The sequence below is a fragment of the Parasteatoda tepidariorum genome, chromosome 10 (assembly GCF_043381705.1).
Source record: "Parasteatoda tepidariorum isolate YZ-2023 chromosome 10, CAS_Ptep_4.0, whole genome shotgun sequence".
Lineage (NCBI taxonomy): Eukaryota > Metazoa > Arthropoda > Arachnida > Araneae > Theridiidae > Parasteatoda > Parasteatoda tepidariorum.
The window spans coordinates 65,878,362-65,891,656 of record NC_092213.1 but is presented as its reverse complement, the minus strand read 5'-3'; the positions used below and the strand labels follow the sequence as shown (position 1 = coordinate 65,891,656).

The 13,295-nt window shown below is 29.9% G+C and overlaps 1 protein-coding gene across 30 annotated transcripts in view; it reads right to left on the bottom strand.

Moving 5' to 3' along the window:
- LOC107453194 (ankyrin-2) overlaps nucleotides 1–13,295 on the bottom strand; it is a 213,262-nt gene that overhangs the window by 39,215 nt on the left and 160,752 nt on the right. For all 30 annotated transcript variants that reach the window (XM_071186318.1, XM_071186317.1, XM_071186322.1 and 27 more), the window contains 6 exons: nucleotides 12,291–12,519; nucleotides 11,094–11,345; nucleotides 10,892–10,967; nucleotides 8,182–8,388; nucleotides 4,072–4,200; nucleotides 2,810–2,910 (listed from right to left, as the gene is read on the bottom strand). In XM_071186318.1, the coding sequence (XP_071042419.1) occupies nucleotides 2,810–2,910; nucleotides 4,072–4,200; nucleotides 8,182–8,388; nucleotides 10,892–10,967; nucleotides 11,094–11,345; nucleotides 12,291–12,519 (994 nt within the window). The remainder of the gene's footprint in view (nucleotides 1–2,809; nucleotides 2,911–4,071; nucleotides 4,201–8,181; nucleotides 8,389–10,891; nucleotides 10,968–11,093; nucleotides 11,346–12,290; nucleotides 12,520–13,295) is intronic.

The following is a 13,295-nucleotide window of genomic DNA, read 5'->3' as shown; positions in this document are numbered from 1 at the left end:
TAAAATGCAAATATTATTTTAGATAAGCACAGACTAATTAATACTAATAATAGACTAATTAGACTAATAATTAAAACATTTAGTGTAGATTTTACTAACAATCTAACGATTTAGACCGAAGCATGACCTAATGTAAGCTTTTTTCAAGATTATTGGTTATTAATCCTAGTGATTAAATAACGATAATCTATATCCACGGACGCGAAAATAAACGGTGCTTGATACTACGTCTGAGACCCAACAAAAAAGAATATTGAGTAGGTGTTGTAGAAACCGTATTATGTACCTGAAGACAAAAGTCCTTAGGGTTTAAAATTGCAAAATGAGCAATTTCAGTCTCATATATACACGTGAATGGAATATGCACTATGCATTGACTATTAGTAACAATTTCGATTAGACGAAATTTAAAACTAAGCTTCGAAGTCTCTCAAAATAAGAAGTTCCTTATAATGCACTAAGGCAGATCAGATTTCGCTCCCGCCTATTAAATATTAGCCTATGACTCATAAGGAATATTATAAAGACGAATGTTTTATCAAAATTCTAATAGTCTTTGGCAACAAAGGTGTTTATAGAACACCATGAATAGAATGGAGAAAATCGGATTTTTTAAAAACAGTGGATTCGTTCCCAAATTGAGTTATTCTAATAATTAAGAATATTCGATTGAAGGGTTAGAATTAATAGATATGGTTTTTTTTTTAAATTTAATTCTACGGGGCTAAAAATCGAGAATTCCCACGAAAAAGGTTCGCAATAAACTTAACGATAAGAATGCAAACTTAAAAAATATTTGTTGACTAAATAAAACATTTATATTTCAAAAAATTCACAAATTTATCATCTTGCAACATTTTAACATCCTGACTTTAAAGTCTTTTCCTTTAGTTAAAATTTTGACATTCGCTTTTCCGATTTATTTTTTATTCTTAAAAACTTCTTTGATTATATGATAACTTTGAAGGCACAATAACTTTAAGAAAAAAAACAGAAAAGATTCATTTTATAAGATTTGACGAAACAAGCGCACACTAATCCTTAGATTGGATTTACTTCTTAAAAATTTAAAGCAATGAGGATAACAATTGTTAATAAAATATTTTAATACTTTGTACCTGCAGCTATGGAAATTTTTAACACATGCATCCTAAATTAATGATACTCGCTTTATATTTTATAGGAAAATAGCTTTACAGACTCTTATGAGCATCATATCTAACTGCAGCTTTTTTTTTTTATAACCGTCGTTGACCAGTCTACCCAATTTTTCGGGTTTACGACTACTAATGTTCAACTCCGTAGCCTTGTACTTTTGAACTCAATCCAGAAAACAAGAAAACTCCTGGATCGAGTAAGGGTTAAGTTTGGGAGAATATACCTTCGTGTAAGACTTTTTGATGGAACTGATCATCTATCGCGTTACGTGTAGAGCAAAACCACGAAAACCTCCCATGGTTAGCCTGACGGCAAGGGGATTCCAACTCATAATCCGTTTACCCGTGAGAATATTTTAAGTCGGTACTGTGGTTGGTGCAAGCCGGATGCGGAATTCGTATCGATTAGCCATCGCTGGGTTTCGAATCCGGTTCTATTCTCTGAGCAAGCACGACTCATCTTAGCATAGCTATGAATTTTAGTGTTATTGAAAAACATATAGTGGCGGAGTTAGTGGTGAATATTTATTTCACGTTAGGCAAGTTCTTGTTTAATGTTCTTTAACCCTTCTTTGCATGATGATAGAAATTTCCATCATAACATTTAATGAACAAAAATTGCACTCAACGTTACTGTAATTTGTTTCGTTACTTTAAACGTTTCGTTACTGTAAATTGGTTGTTGCTGACAATTTTTTTCCCACAACCATTGAGTAAAAAAGAATTATAACAGTCAAGCTATGATGGATATTTCCATCATACTGTTTTTCAATTATTTTATACTATTTATTAATACTAGGTATTTTTTAAAAACATTTTTCCTTTAATTTAGAATATAAATTATATCACCCTGATTTCATTAAAAAAAAAAGAAAAATTCTAGCAAAGAAGGGTTAAAACAATAATTACTCATAAAAATCTAAAATAAGTTCACGTTGAAAGAAACTTACGTTAAGCGTGTTCACTTTTTAACGAGGGTTAAAAGAAACTTACGTTAAGCGTGTTTACCTTTTAACGAGGGTTAAAAGAAATTTACGTTAAGCGTGTTTACCTTTTAACGAAGGTTAAAAGAAACTTACGCTAAGCGTGTTTACCTTTTAACGAGGGTTAGAAGAAACTTACGTTAAGCGTATTCACCTTTTAATGAGGTTTGACAGTATTTTTTAAAAAAACTGACCCATTACAAAATGCAATAAGAAAACTAATTTTTTTTATTTTTAAAAAGAACTGAAATTAGATCTTATAAAAAATTGAAACAAATAATATTCTGGAAAAGAAAGTTGCTGTTGTTGTTCATTTACGTCGCACTAGAGCTCCACAATGGGCTATTGGCGACGGTCTGCGAAACACCCCTGAGGATGATCCGAAGATATGCCATCACAATTTTGGTCCTCAGCAGAGAAGATGGCATCCCCGCTTCGGTAGCCCGACGACCTGCACGCGAAGTCGAGCACTTTACTGTAGAACAGTTTAACCAGGACCAATACCGAAAAACCCTCGGTCCTTACGCAGACTGATCCAAGTGGTCACCCACCCGCACACTGACCGCAGCCAGTGATGCTTGACTTCGGTGATCTGCTGGGAACCGTGTCCTAACGATCAGTCTTTTTTGGGACCTGGAAAAGAAAGGGGGAAAAAGTTTTAATTCTTACCTTCGTAATATCTTGCTCGTCCACTGAGGCATCTAGAGAGGCACCTCTTCTCATTGAAGCTTCGCGAGATGAACCCAATTCTTCCTTGAACACATCAAAACCTGGACAAAATAATTTATAAGTTGTGGAAAAAAACTCTTACCTTATTATCTTAACTCTATTTTTACTTAATTATAATCCCCACCTTGAAAGATTTTTCTTAATAAACATAAAAAAAGTTGTTGTTTCTAGCGTCACTTGCTAGATACCAGTAAGCCTACTTGGTGAAATCAAGCAAATTATTTTTACAGTGGTGCAATCTATGGCTAAGAATAAAACTTTAACACACACGTCACAGACCGTTTTAAAGGGTGGACCTAATTCATACATTTATTCATTGATCCACAGATCGTAATTTTGACCTAAACCAGAGAACAATCAATCTCCAATACTGTACCCCCAGAGGTATTGATTTGTTATGGGAACATAGAGGACTTTGTGATCATACAAATTTAATGTACACCAGTTACCATTTACTAAAAGGAGAGTCTTTGGCCGACGGAATAAAAATAGTTTTAACAGGGTAGTAAAAAATATCGATTATATTTGTATATTTTACTAAATGAGTAAAAAATAAGTTCTATAATTTTGAAAACCAGAATTTCCGGTTTACCGTTAATATAAGAACGGAATTAATCGTTTAAATACCGTATATTTTTATTTTTTTAACAAGAACCACAATTTTTATTTATTTTGTATTTCTTCCTTTATGACTTTTCGAAATTCAATAATGTTTTTCCTTTTTTTTTCATTTCAATTTTAAAAATCACCATTGAATAAACTTTCAATTCAATTTAATTAAAATATTCTATAATTTTTTTAATATAAACGCTTGTTTTACTTCTTCATATTTTGTTGTACATTTACGATGCATTTAAAACACATGTTAAGAATAGAAATTAAAGAATAGAATAAAATTAAAGAATAGAAATTGAAAAATAGAATGAAATTAAAGAATAGAAATTGAAAAATAGAATAGAATTGAAGAACAGAAAGTAGAGAATAGAATTGTAGAAATTGAAATTAAAGAATAAAATAGAATTGAAAAATCGAAATTTAATGGAATTGAGGAATAGAAATTAAAATTATAATTAAATACGAAACACAAATATTTCAATAAAACAGTTATTTAAATTGTATGTAATTTTATGGACTTAATTATCAATTGTATTTTTGCATTTAAATGAAACATTAATTTTTAATAATGCATAATATAATCTTACCAGACTGATCCAGATGAACTTTGGCAACTGCTTTTTCCACATCGTCCGTAACAAGTTCCACATTAAACATACAGTTTTTAATAATATCTTCTCTGTTAATTTTTCTTAATCCTTTTTCCAACTCATTTCCTAAATAAATGAGGAAAAATTATTTCGATTAGAAAGTGATGATAGCTTTGAAGCCTAGAAGTTCTTTTACTTCAGTTCATAGCAAATATATTTTCTTAAAAAGGTGATTCAATTAACCACCTTAAGTAACTTGTGTTATAGGACACAATCTTAATGGTTCAAGGGGGGGTATGCTAAATTTGTGCTGACGATATTTTAAATTACGAAATTCGACACAAAAACTCATCTTTTGCGCTCCATCGGATTCAAATTTTTGACCTTCAATTTCTGGAAGGGGGAGGGGTAGCCGCAATGTGGAAAATGTGATTCCAATAATTTTTTCAGAAGAAAGGTCCGAAGTTTGCATCTTTAAATGTTAATTTTACTTTCTGAGTATCTCGAGAACTTTTCAAGCCAATTAAAAAAAATTTGCACACAATTATAAAATTCGTTTTGCCTAAAATTATTCTAAGTAAAAAATAATTTTTAACCACAATTTATTATTTTACTTAATAAAAGTCGAAAAAAATTTTAATCCTAATGCTCAAAAATTTTTACATTATTTTAACGAATGTAATTTTATATTGCAAAATTCGAACGAAATCGGTCGAATTGTTTCTGAGAAATCGAATTTCAAAGACATCTTTTACTTAAAATCATTAACATAAAACTGTTCAATTAGTTAAACTCAAATTTTTTCACCTTTTTATAACTTTTACTACAAACAACGAGGATAAATCCAAGTACATTTTTATATATACAATCCCTTTAAAAAAATGCAAATTGAAAAAGGTTTTACAAATTAAATAATAGGACTTTAAAAAGTTGCCTTCTATTTAGCGGTTCAATGCTGTTAGTAAACTACCAAAATAAAGTGAAAAAAGTCGTATTTAACTTACCAATTCCATTAGTCCAAAAATCACAAATCATCCCATAAAAAAATCACATTGAAACTTAAACGTTCAGTTAGTTTAATAAAAGTTTTCGAAGTGCTAATAAACCACAAGCGTAAAGGGAAACAACCAACATTTAGCTGAGCGGTTCAGTTTGAGATTCAAATCCAATTTAGAAGGGTTATAGTGAAACATTTAATCAAAGTATACATACATATTTTTCTCAGAATCTCTTACAACGAACTAATTTTTGAATATATTCTATTTTGTAAGAATATTGCTGTAAGAAAAAAAAATTATTTCCATATTGCTCCAACGGTGATGAAGAAAAATATTAAAATTATTTTTATTCTCAACATAGGTAACTAATGGCAGCAATGATAATATGGAATCAAAGTGTCTTCTTTAAAACGAATGTCAAAAAGCAGGATTGCAATTAAAACAAAAATAATGTATGTTTCGATTCTGTTCTTCAATGCTTGAAATATAATACTTAGGCGAAATGTAAATATTGAAAGTAATACAGTAGGCGACGCAAGCAAAAAGGTCACATGCTTCCGAAGAGAAAACACGTGATTACTTTGCTTTATTCAGCTTTCTGTTAACTTTTCTGACATGTGAAAATAACTTAATAAGATTTCTTACTTCAAATATATAAACAAGATTTGGACTTTTTTCGTTAATACAGAAGCATACATATTAAATATTATACAAAAAAAAATATTCAATGATCCTTCATATAAATATTAGTACTTACATAGAAATAAACTATTCGTATTTCATAGAATTATAAAACACTTATTTGAAACACTATTATTATTATGAATTTCAGCGCGGAACAAATTTATAAATTTCTAGACAATTTTTAAAACAAAACTGCTGAGGAAAAATGAAATCAGATTACAATTTTTCCTAATTAAATTTTATATATTATTTCTACAACCGATAACGTAACCTTAAATATCGAAGATAAAAAACACAATGAGAAAAAATTAATAGTATAAAAATTGATGAATTAAAACTAGTTAAGGGGTTTATATATAAGATTCCTTAAGCTAAAATTAATAAAAAGAATATCTTTCTATACGTTTCTAAAGAACTTTTTTCATACATATAATTAAAAATTATTTTTACGCTGCACATGTTTTAAAATATTTCTAATTCTTTAAATTTTTTGTCTCTAGTAAGGTCCGTATCATATGTTACTTGTGATGTTTTTAAAAATTTATGTTTTTGTGGGTAAAAAATATAACTAAATATTTCATGAAATTTTATATTAAAAGGAAATTTCATCAAACATTTCTTCTAGACTTTATTTGTGGCTAAAAATGTTAAAAAATAAAAACCTCTCTATATTAAAAAATCGTAAGAGACACCGTTTTGTGCGTTCAGGTTTACATTTTGTCATTGTTTTGAGTAATAGCCGCTATATATATGCATTTGTATGCATTTGTTTTGCTACACAAAACTATATAAGACTTAAAGTTTAAATAACGAATGTGCGTAGAAAAGTGCGGTAACATGTAAGGGAATAAAAAGAATATTTCATAATTAGTTTCGAGAATTATTAACAGTACTAAATAAACTTGTAGTAAAAAAAATATACAGTGGATATTATCAGAAATATAAATCTTAACAGTTATATTAAAGCTTTTAAAAATAAAGAAACTTAATTCAAGAAAGAGAAAAACAATTTCCAATTTGAATTGTTTTATCGTTTTATAGTTATACATACGATATAATACTGAACTGTATAAAATCTACAGAGAGCCAGATATTGTGAAATTCATAAAAATAAATCGAATGAACTGGGTTGCTCACATTTTCAGAAGGAATGATGACGCAAATTTAAAGAAAATCTTATTACACAAACCCCTAACGAACAGGAAAAGAGGTAGACCCAGGCTGAGATGGCTGGATTTAGTTGAGACTGATTTCCTTACTCTAAAGGAGAAAAACTGGCGAACAAGAGTCAAAAGTAGAGAGAAGTGGATTCGAATTCAAAGGAAGGCACTGGCCCACTCTGGGCTGTCTAGCCAGATATGATGATGAGTTATACATCTTTCGCTTCCTTGCTTCGTTTTTGTTTTATTTTAAGTTGCATATTCTGCTGTTTCTTTTAAGTAATTTTTTTTAAAATTTATTGTTTTTCAAATCCAGGTAATTAAATTTTTTTCTGACTTAACAAAACGTATGAACAAATTTGTGCTTAAAGACAATTGTAATAATTAAATATATATTTTCAAAATATGTTGCTTTTTTGCTTGTTTAAAAAATCGAATTATCACAAAAAAACAAGAAAGGATGGCAAGCAATAATGAGGTTTGGCGAGTGGAGTTTCCTAGTTATTAATATAAGTGATAATATAAGTTATTAATGTAAGCACTTCTTATGAGTAATAAAAAGCTGTTTGCATTAGTGTTTTATAAATTATGAAATAAGTATCAACATAAATTTTTTTAATCGCTAACAAACTTATTATTTCCAAGAAAACGATGAAAAAAATATTTCTTTATTCAAAGAAATTATATAAGAAAAAGCATGTAGCTTGAAATTTAAAAAATTTAATTTCTTAGTTGAAATCAACATTCAGGGTTATTGATGTTGAATGTTTTTTTCCTCCAGTAAGCAAGAAAATTAAAAAAAAATTGTGCTTAAAACATTAAAACAGAATTTTATTAAACTCAAGAATAATATTAAACTTAAAAATAATATTAATAAACATTAGTAATTTTTTCTTGTATGATAAACTTTAAAGCATTAGATGCAGTTCCCAGTTACATTAAAAATAGTCTGGTGCAGCCATCTAGTGCTTAAAATAAGAAATTAAAAAATTCCGGGCACAAGAGATGGATATATTTGAACCTTTTTGGTGCATTACTTTTGAACGCTCTAGACTGGAAGTATCAAGGGCACGAGAAATGGGAGATGAAAGCTTAAACCGTGATTTTGACAGGAACGAGAGGAAAGGGGTTACCATGCTCCATAAACTACATAAACTATAAACATAATTTTTTATTAAATAAAGTAAATAATATACAAATATATCTCGTTTATATAGCTCATGTGAAATAAATTAATTTTCTACTATCAAAAAAAAAATTAGTACCTGTAGCTCTTGATCCAGATTTTTGTAACCATAATCTGAGCATCATCAAAGCTTTCTCGGAGTTCTCACATTCTTCAACCGCTTTAATTTGCGACACATCACTGTCTGAGAGTTCCAGTTGTTGAGCTAAAGGCACCCAATCTTTATCTAGTTCGCGAGCGATGTCTGACAGTCTAAGGTCAGCCCTATGAATAACTTCAGGTTTGCCTGAAAATAAGATACAAAACTATATGTAAAGCATCAATTCTTCAGCAGAATAAAGTACAGTGAGCAAAAAAATAAGTAAATACATAAAATAAATAAACCCCTCTAAAAAACTTTTGATCGGATCTTTTCGTTCTGGGACTAGAATGCTCCAAGGGGGTGACTCAAATATACTAACTAATTAGTGCAGACGATATTTAATTTTACGATATTAGACACAAATGTACTTTCGCTGAATAAACATTTTCTTTTGACGGATTTGAATTTTTGACAATCGAAATAGGAGGGGGGGGGGTAGCTGCAAGCTAGAATGTATGGTCCCGAAAGTTTGTTCAGGAGAACGGTCCAAAGTTTGAGCCCCTTAAGGTTAATTTTACTTTTTGCGTATTTCCCCATATCTCGAGAACATTTTAAGCGAATGTAAATGGTCGTATTCTTAAAATTCGATTTCTCAAGGATTACTAGGATGATTTCGCTCAATATCTGTATTTTGGCATTTAAAATTGAATTCTTTAAAATTATATAAAAAATTTTATACTTTACTACTCAAAACTTTTCCGATAATTATTACTTAAAATAAAAAATAATAAATATTTACTAAAAGTTTTATTTTGCATGGAATTATTTTTGGATTACGAATTTTACAATTGCGCGCAAAAAATTTCAATTCGCTTCAAGATCTTTTGAGACACAGTGATATACGCAATAAGAAAAATTAGCATTAAGGAGTCCAAACTTTGGACCGTTCTGAGAAATCGAATTTAGGAAACTATTCAAGAACTATTATTAACTCTCAAGAACTATTAGACCGATTTTGCCATGTAAGAATGCATTCTTTAAAATGATGTAAGAAATTGTTCACCTTTCAGTTCAAAATTTTTTCGACTATTATAAAATAGTAAATACTCGCGAAAAATTCATTTTGCTTATTATCATTATCTTTGGTTAAATAAATTGTGTAACTGCGAGCGAATTTTTTTAATGCACTAAAAAACGTCTCGAGATATGGCGAAATTCGTAAAAAGTAAAATTAACATTAAGGGGTCCAAACCGCTGTCGTGACCAACTGGGACCATATATCCCAGTTTGCGGCTATCTCTTATAAATTTGTGGTCAGAATTAAAAATCAGTCGGAAAAAATTGGTATATTTATTCAGAGAAATTACTTTTTGTATCTTATTTTGTAACTTAAAATATCATCGACACCAATTAATTAGCCTATTTGACTACCCCCCTCGAAGCGCTAAGTTCTAGAACATGGAGATCTGATCATTAGATCAAAATTTTTTTATTTTCTTTTTTTTTTTACGCACATTGTATATAACCTTTAGAGCAAAATATTGAGGAGAGCTAAGCAATGAAACTTTTATTGAAAGTTGTATTCTTGTTCATTTATTCAGATGGAGTGATTGTGATCAAAAATAAGTATAAAGTTTCATGACGAACGTTGTTGATCTAAGATATATTTAGGAGATATTTATTGATGCGAAATGCGTATGTTAAACACTATTTACGCAATTTTCTTTTATTATAGTTCTTACAATTTCCACTTTTTGTATGAAAGAAAGTAAAACATAAAAACATTGATGAATATGAGTGACAAACATTATTTTAGGAAATCGTTTATCGCAATAAGTCATTTAGTTATATAAAAACCTATTGTTCTTAATATTACTCTCAAATCCCTATATCCCAAAACCGGTTGTAGTTACATACCAGTTGGAAGCAGTTATACTGCGCTAAACTCAAAGGACACTTAAGTTTTAAGGGAAACAAAATCGAATGGTACCAAACTAAATCTGAAACAATACAACAATGGAAAAAGGGGTATTCCGCATATTTGAATAAGTTATTATGTCATTGGACGGGAAATAATTAGTCTTTCTATTTTATTTTCGCATTCAAATATTCAAAATTTCATAAAAATATTAAATTGTGTGAGTAAATTGTGAGAGTACATATGTATTTAAGAATTAAAATATTTTGGGGTTCCATTTTTTGTAACTTTCGGCGAGATTGGAAAGCTTGACTTTTCACAGTCCCCTTTTAAGTTAAAAAAAAGTAATATATAACTTTTTTTAAACTACGTTTTGAGTTAAATTTAAAAAAAATCAAATTGGATAAAGGATAAAGGGAATATCTCGACCATTCTGACTCCACACTTATTTAAATTATATTTAAAATAAACGTTTTAACTTTTTAAATATTTTGTTTCTTTTTAGTTAGATTACTTGTTAAATTTGTACAAGTGCTTCATTTATCCAACATATAAATTAAATAAATATTAAAGTGTCTCAGTTAAACTATGCGTGCATAAAAATTATGAATTTTACGTAATAAAAATGAACTTCTATGAAACTCCTATTCAATGATATTAAGAAAATTGCAAAAATATTTAGTTTATATTTGAATTTACTATATTAAAAATAATAAAAATTAGCTTTATTAATTGAATTGAATATATAAATCTTCAATTAGAAATGTAAGAAGAAAAAAAAATTCTTACTCAATCCTGATTCTTGCATAAAGTCGTACTTCTTTTCAAGTGTGACCAACTCCACGGCATGGGATGACGATTCACTCTAAAAACAAGTATATATATATGTTTATAAACTTCATTCACAACACTTTATGTGTAAGAAATAAAAACACACCAGCTACAAATACTATTTAAATAATCCAGATAACTAATCACATTCAGTACTTACAGATGCCACTTCTGGCAGAACAACATTCAAATTGCATATTGGAGTTTGAGGTGGGTCGCCACGAGCTGTCTTAGGCTCCCTCATGAAAGCAATGCGACCCATTGGCTCCATATGAGGATCTTTAACTCTAATCGTGAAAGGTAAGCGATTCTCATGGAATGCTTGGAAATCTAACTTCAGCTGCTCTCCTGATTTAGTAACTGGAGCTAAATTGCCAGCAAACTCCAAATATTGGAGCTTTCCTTCTAAAACCTGCATAAAACAAAATAATGATTTTAATTGAAGGGAAATTAATTATAAAAAATAACTAAAAATTTTGTGGGAAATCATTTAATGAGACATTTTAATAACTTATGATTAAACTTATAATTTTAGTTTTAACTTATGAATTTAAAACACATAACAAAATAGTACAAAGCCATTTTTTAATTAATTTTAGGACAACCAAAAGCACAACTCCCTGTCCTACACTAATATTTGGCTCAACGTTAAACCATAATGTTGAACAAATTTACAGCGACCTTAATAGGGTGTTCGCTCATCGTAAGTAGTAATGTGGGTTAGCAACTGTTCGTTGCTGCCTACGTGACAGAATAATCCAAGCACTTCAGATTGTCCAAGGATCCAAGCCCACTGAACACTATAACCACCAACCGCCATTCGGAAGCAATGTGTGAGGTCTCGCGCATCTTATACCGAATCTTACAACCTTACAGACCCACTAAAGCACGTCTGTCTAGGCTTTCTGAAAAGGAAATTAATTAGTAGAACATTAAAATACAGTAAATAATTAAAGAGACTAAAATTAGCCTAAACGCACACGTTGCGTGACAGGACTACAGCAACTCATACTTGGAGCTTTGGTGAGTACGACCTTAATAAGGTGTTATATTGAACCATGTTTCTGTTCACGTTAAACCATATTATAATTTAAATTTTAGAAATTCGATAACATGGTTTAACTCGACGTTATATAAGGATTGCAGTAAATTTGAAGGTTACAATAGTTCAACATGCCTCAAAATTTTTAACAAAGGAGAATATAAAATTTTTTCAGGGACAAAAAATTAAACGTCGCAAAAATTGAAATGATCTAAAAAATTACATTGTTTCAAGCAAATTAGTAAGATCGTAACCCTGACATGATTAAGTGTGTAACTATTTCATTAGATGTAATCAGTGACTGAGGCTACTGACCTCAACATCTCTACTCTTTGCTACTTCAGTGAAATGCTCTTGGCACTCTAGTGTCTTGTCTTCTTTATCGTCTGTCATGCAAAACACACGCAACTGAGCTTCGTAGGGTTCATATCTTTTGGCAAAAATCACAAATTTGGACATGAAAGGCACATAAACTGCTTCTTGATATAATTCAGTAGCGTATCGAGTGACTTCATTTACTTGTCGACAATCCATCAGCCAGAACCTTAGAAAGAAGAAAAATAATTAATATATATCAACATTTTAGTTTATAATTTTTCTTGACACAAAAAGGGAACACAAAACATATGCACAGTAATTCCCTGAAAGCTTTTCTTTATTATGACCGTGCTCTTAATTTCCTTCACACACACTTCAGCTAATATAGCCTAAATTTTGGAACGGACTCGTTCGAGATGTCGATAGTTCGTATTCATGGCATACGAATAGAATTTTCCAATAGTATGAGACCGTATAATTTTGGATCAAGATCTCAGAAGGATCTTTATTGTTGTATTTAACAAGTGTTCATTGTGTTGACCACAATCCCCGTATCTCAATCAGATTGAAGTGACGCATTTATTACGTTCTCAAACAAATTCTTTATTCCTTTACCAGCGGATTGGCATGGCTCATTATGCTATTGAAAGCATGCCTCGACATTGGGATAAATTCATCACAATATAGGATGTACTAGGTCATCAACGATGTGTAAGTGCTATGTTTTTCATAGCCTGTCAATAACGCTCTCTAAGCATGTCAACAAAATTTGTTTTATATGCATCACAATATCTCATTGGTATAAAATTGTGAGATAGTCATGATAAAGTTATTGCTCAGTGTCTGCACACAGTAAATACAATAATGAAATAAAATTCATAAAATTGTTTAATGAAAAAGATTTAAATTCTTTCTAAAGGTGAACTGAATTTAATACGTTTAATTGAAGAGAGAAGTGTCGATTGCAAAGTATTAAAATGTATAAAAAGTTATTATACTACT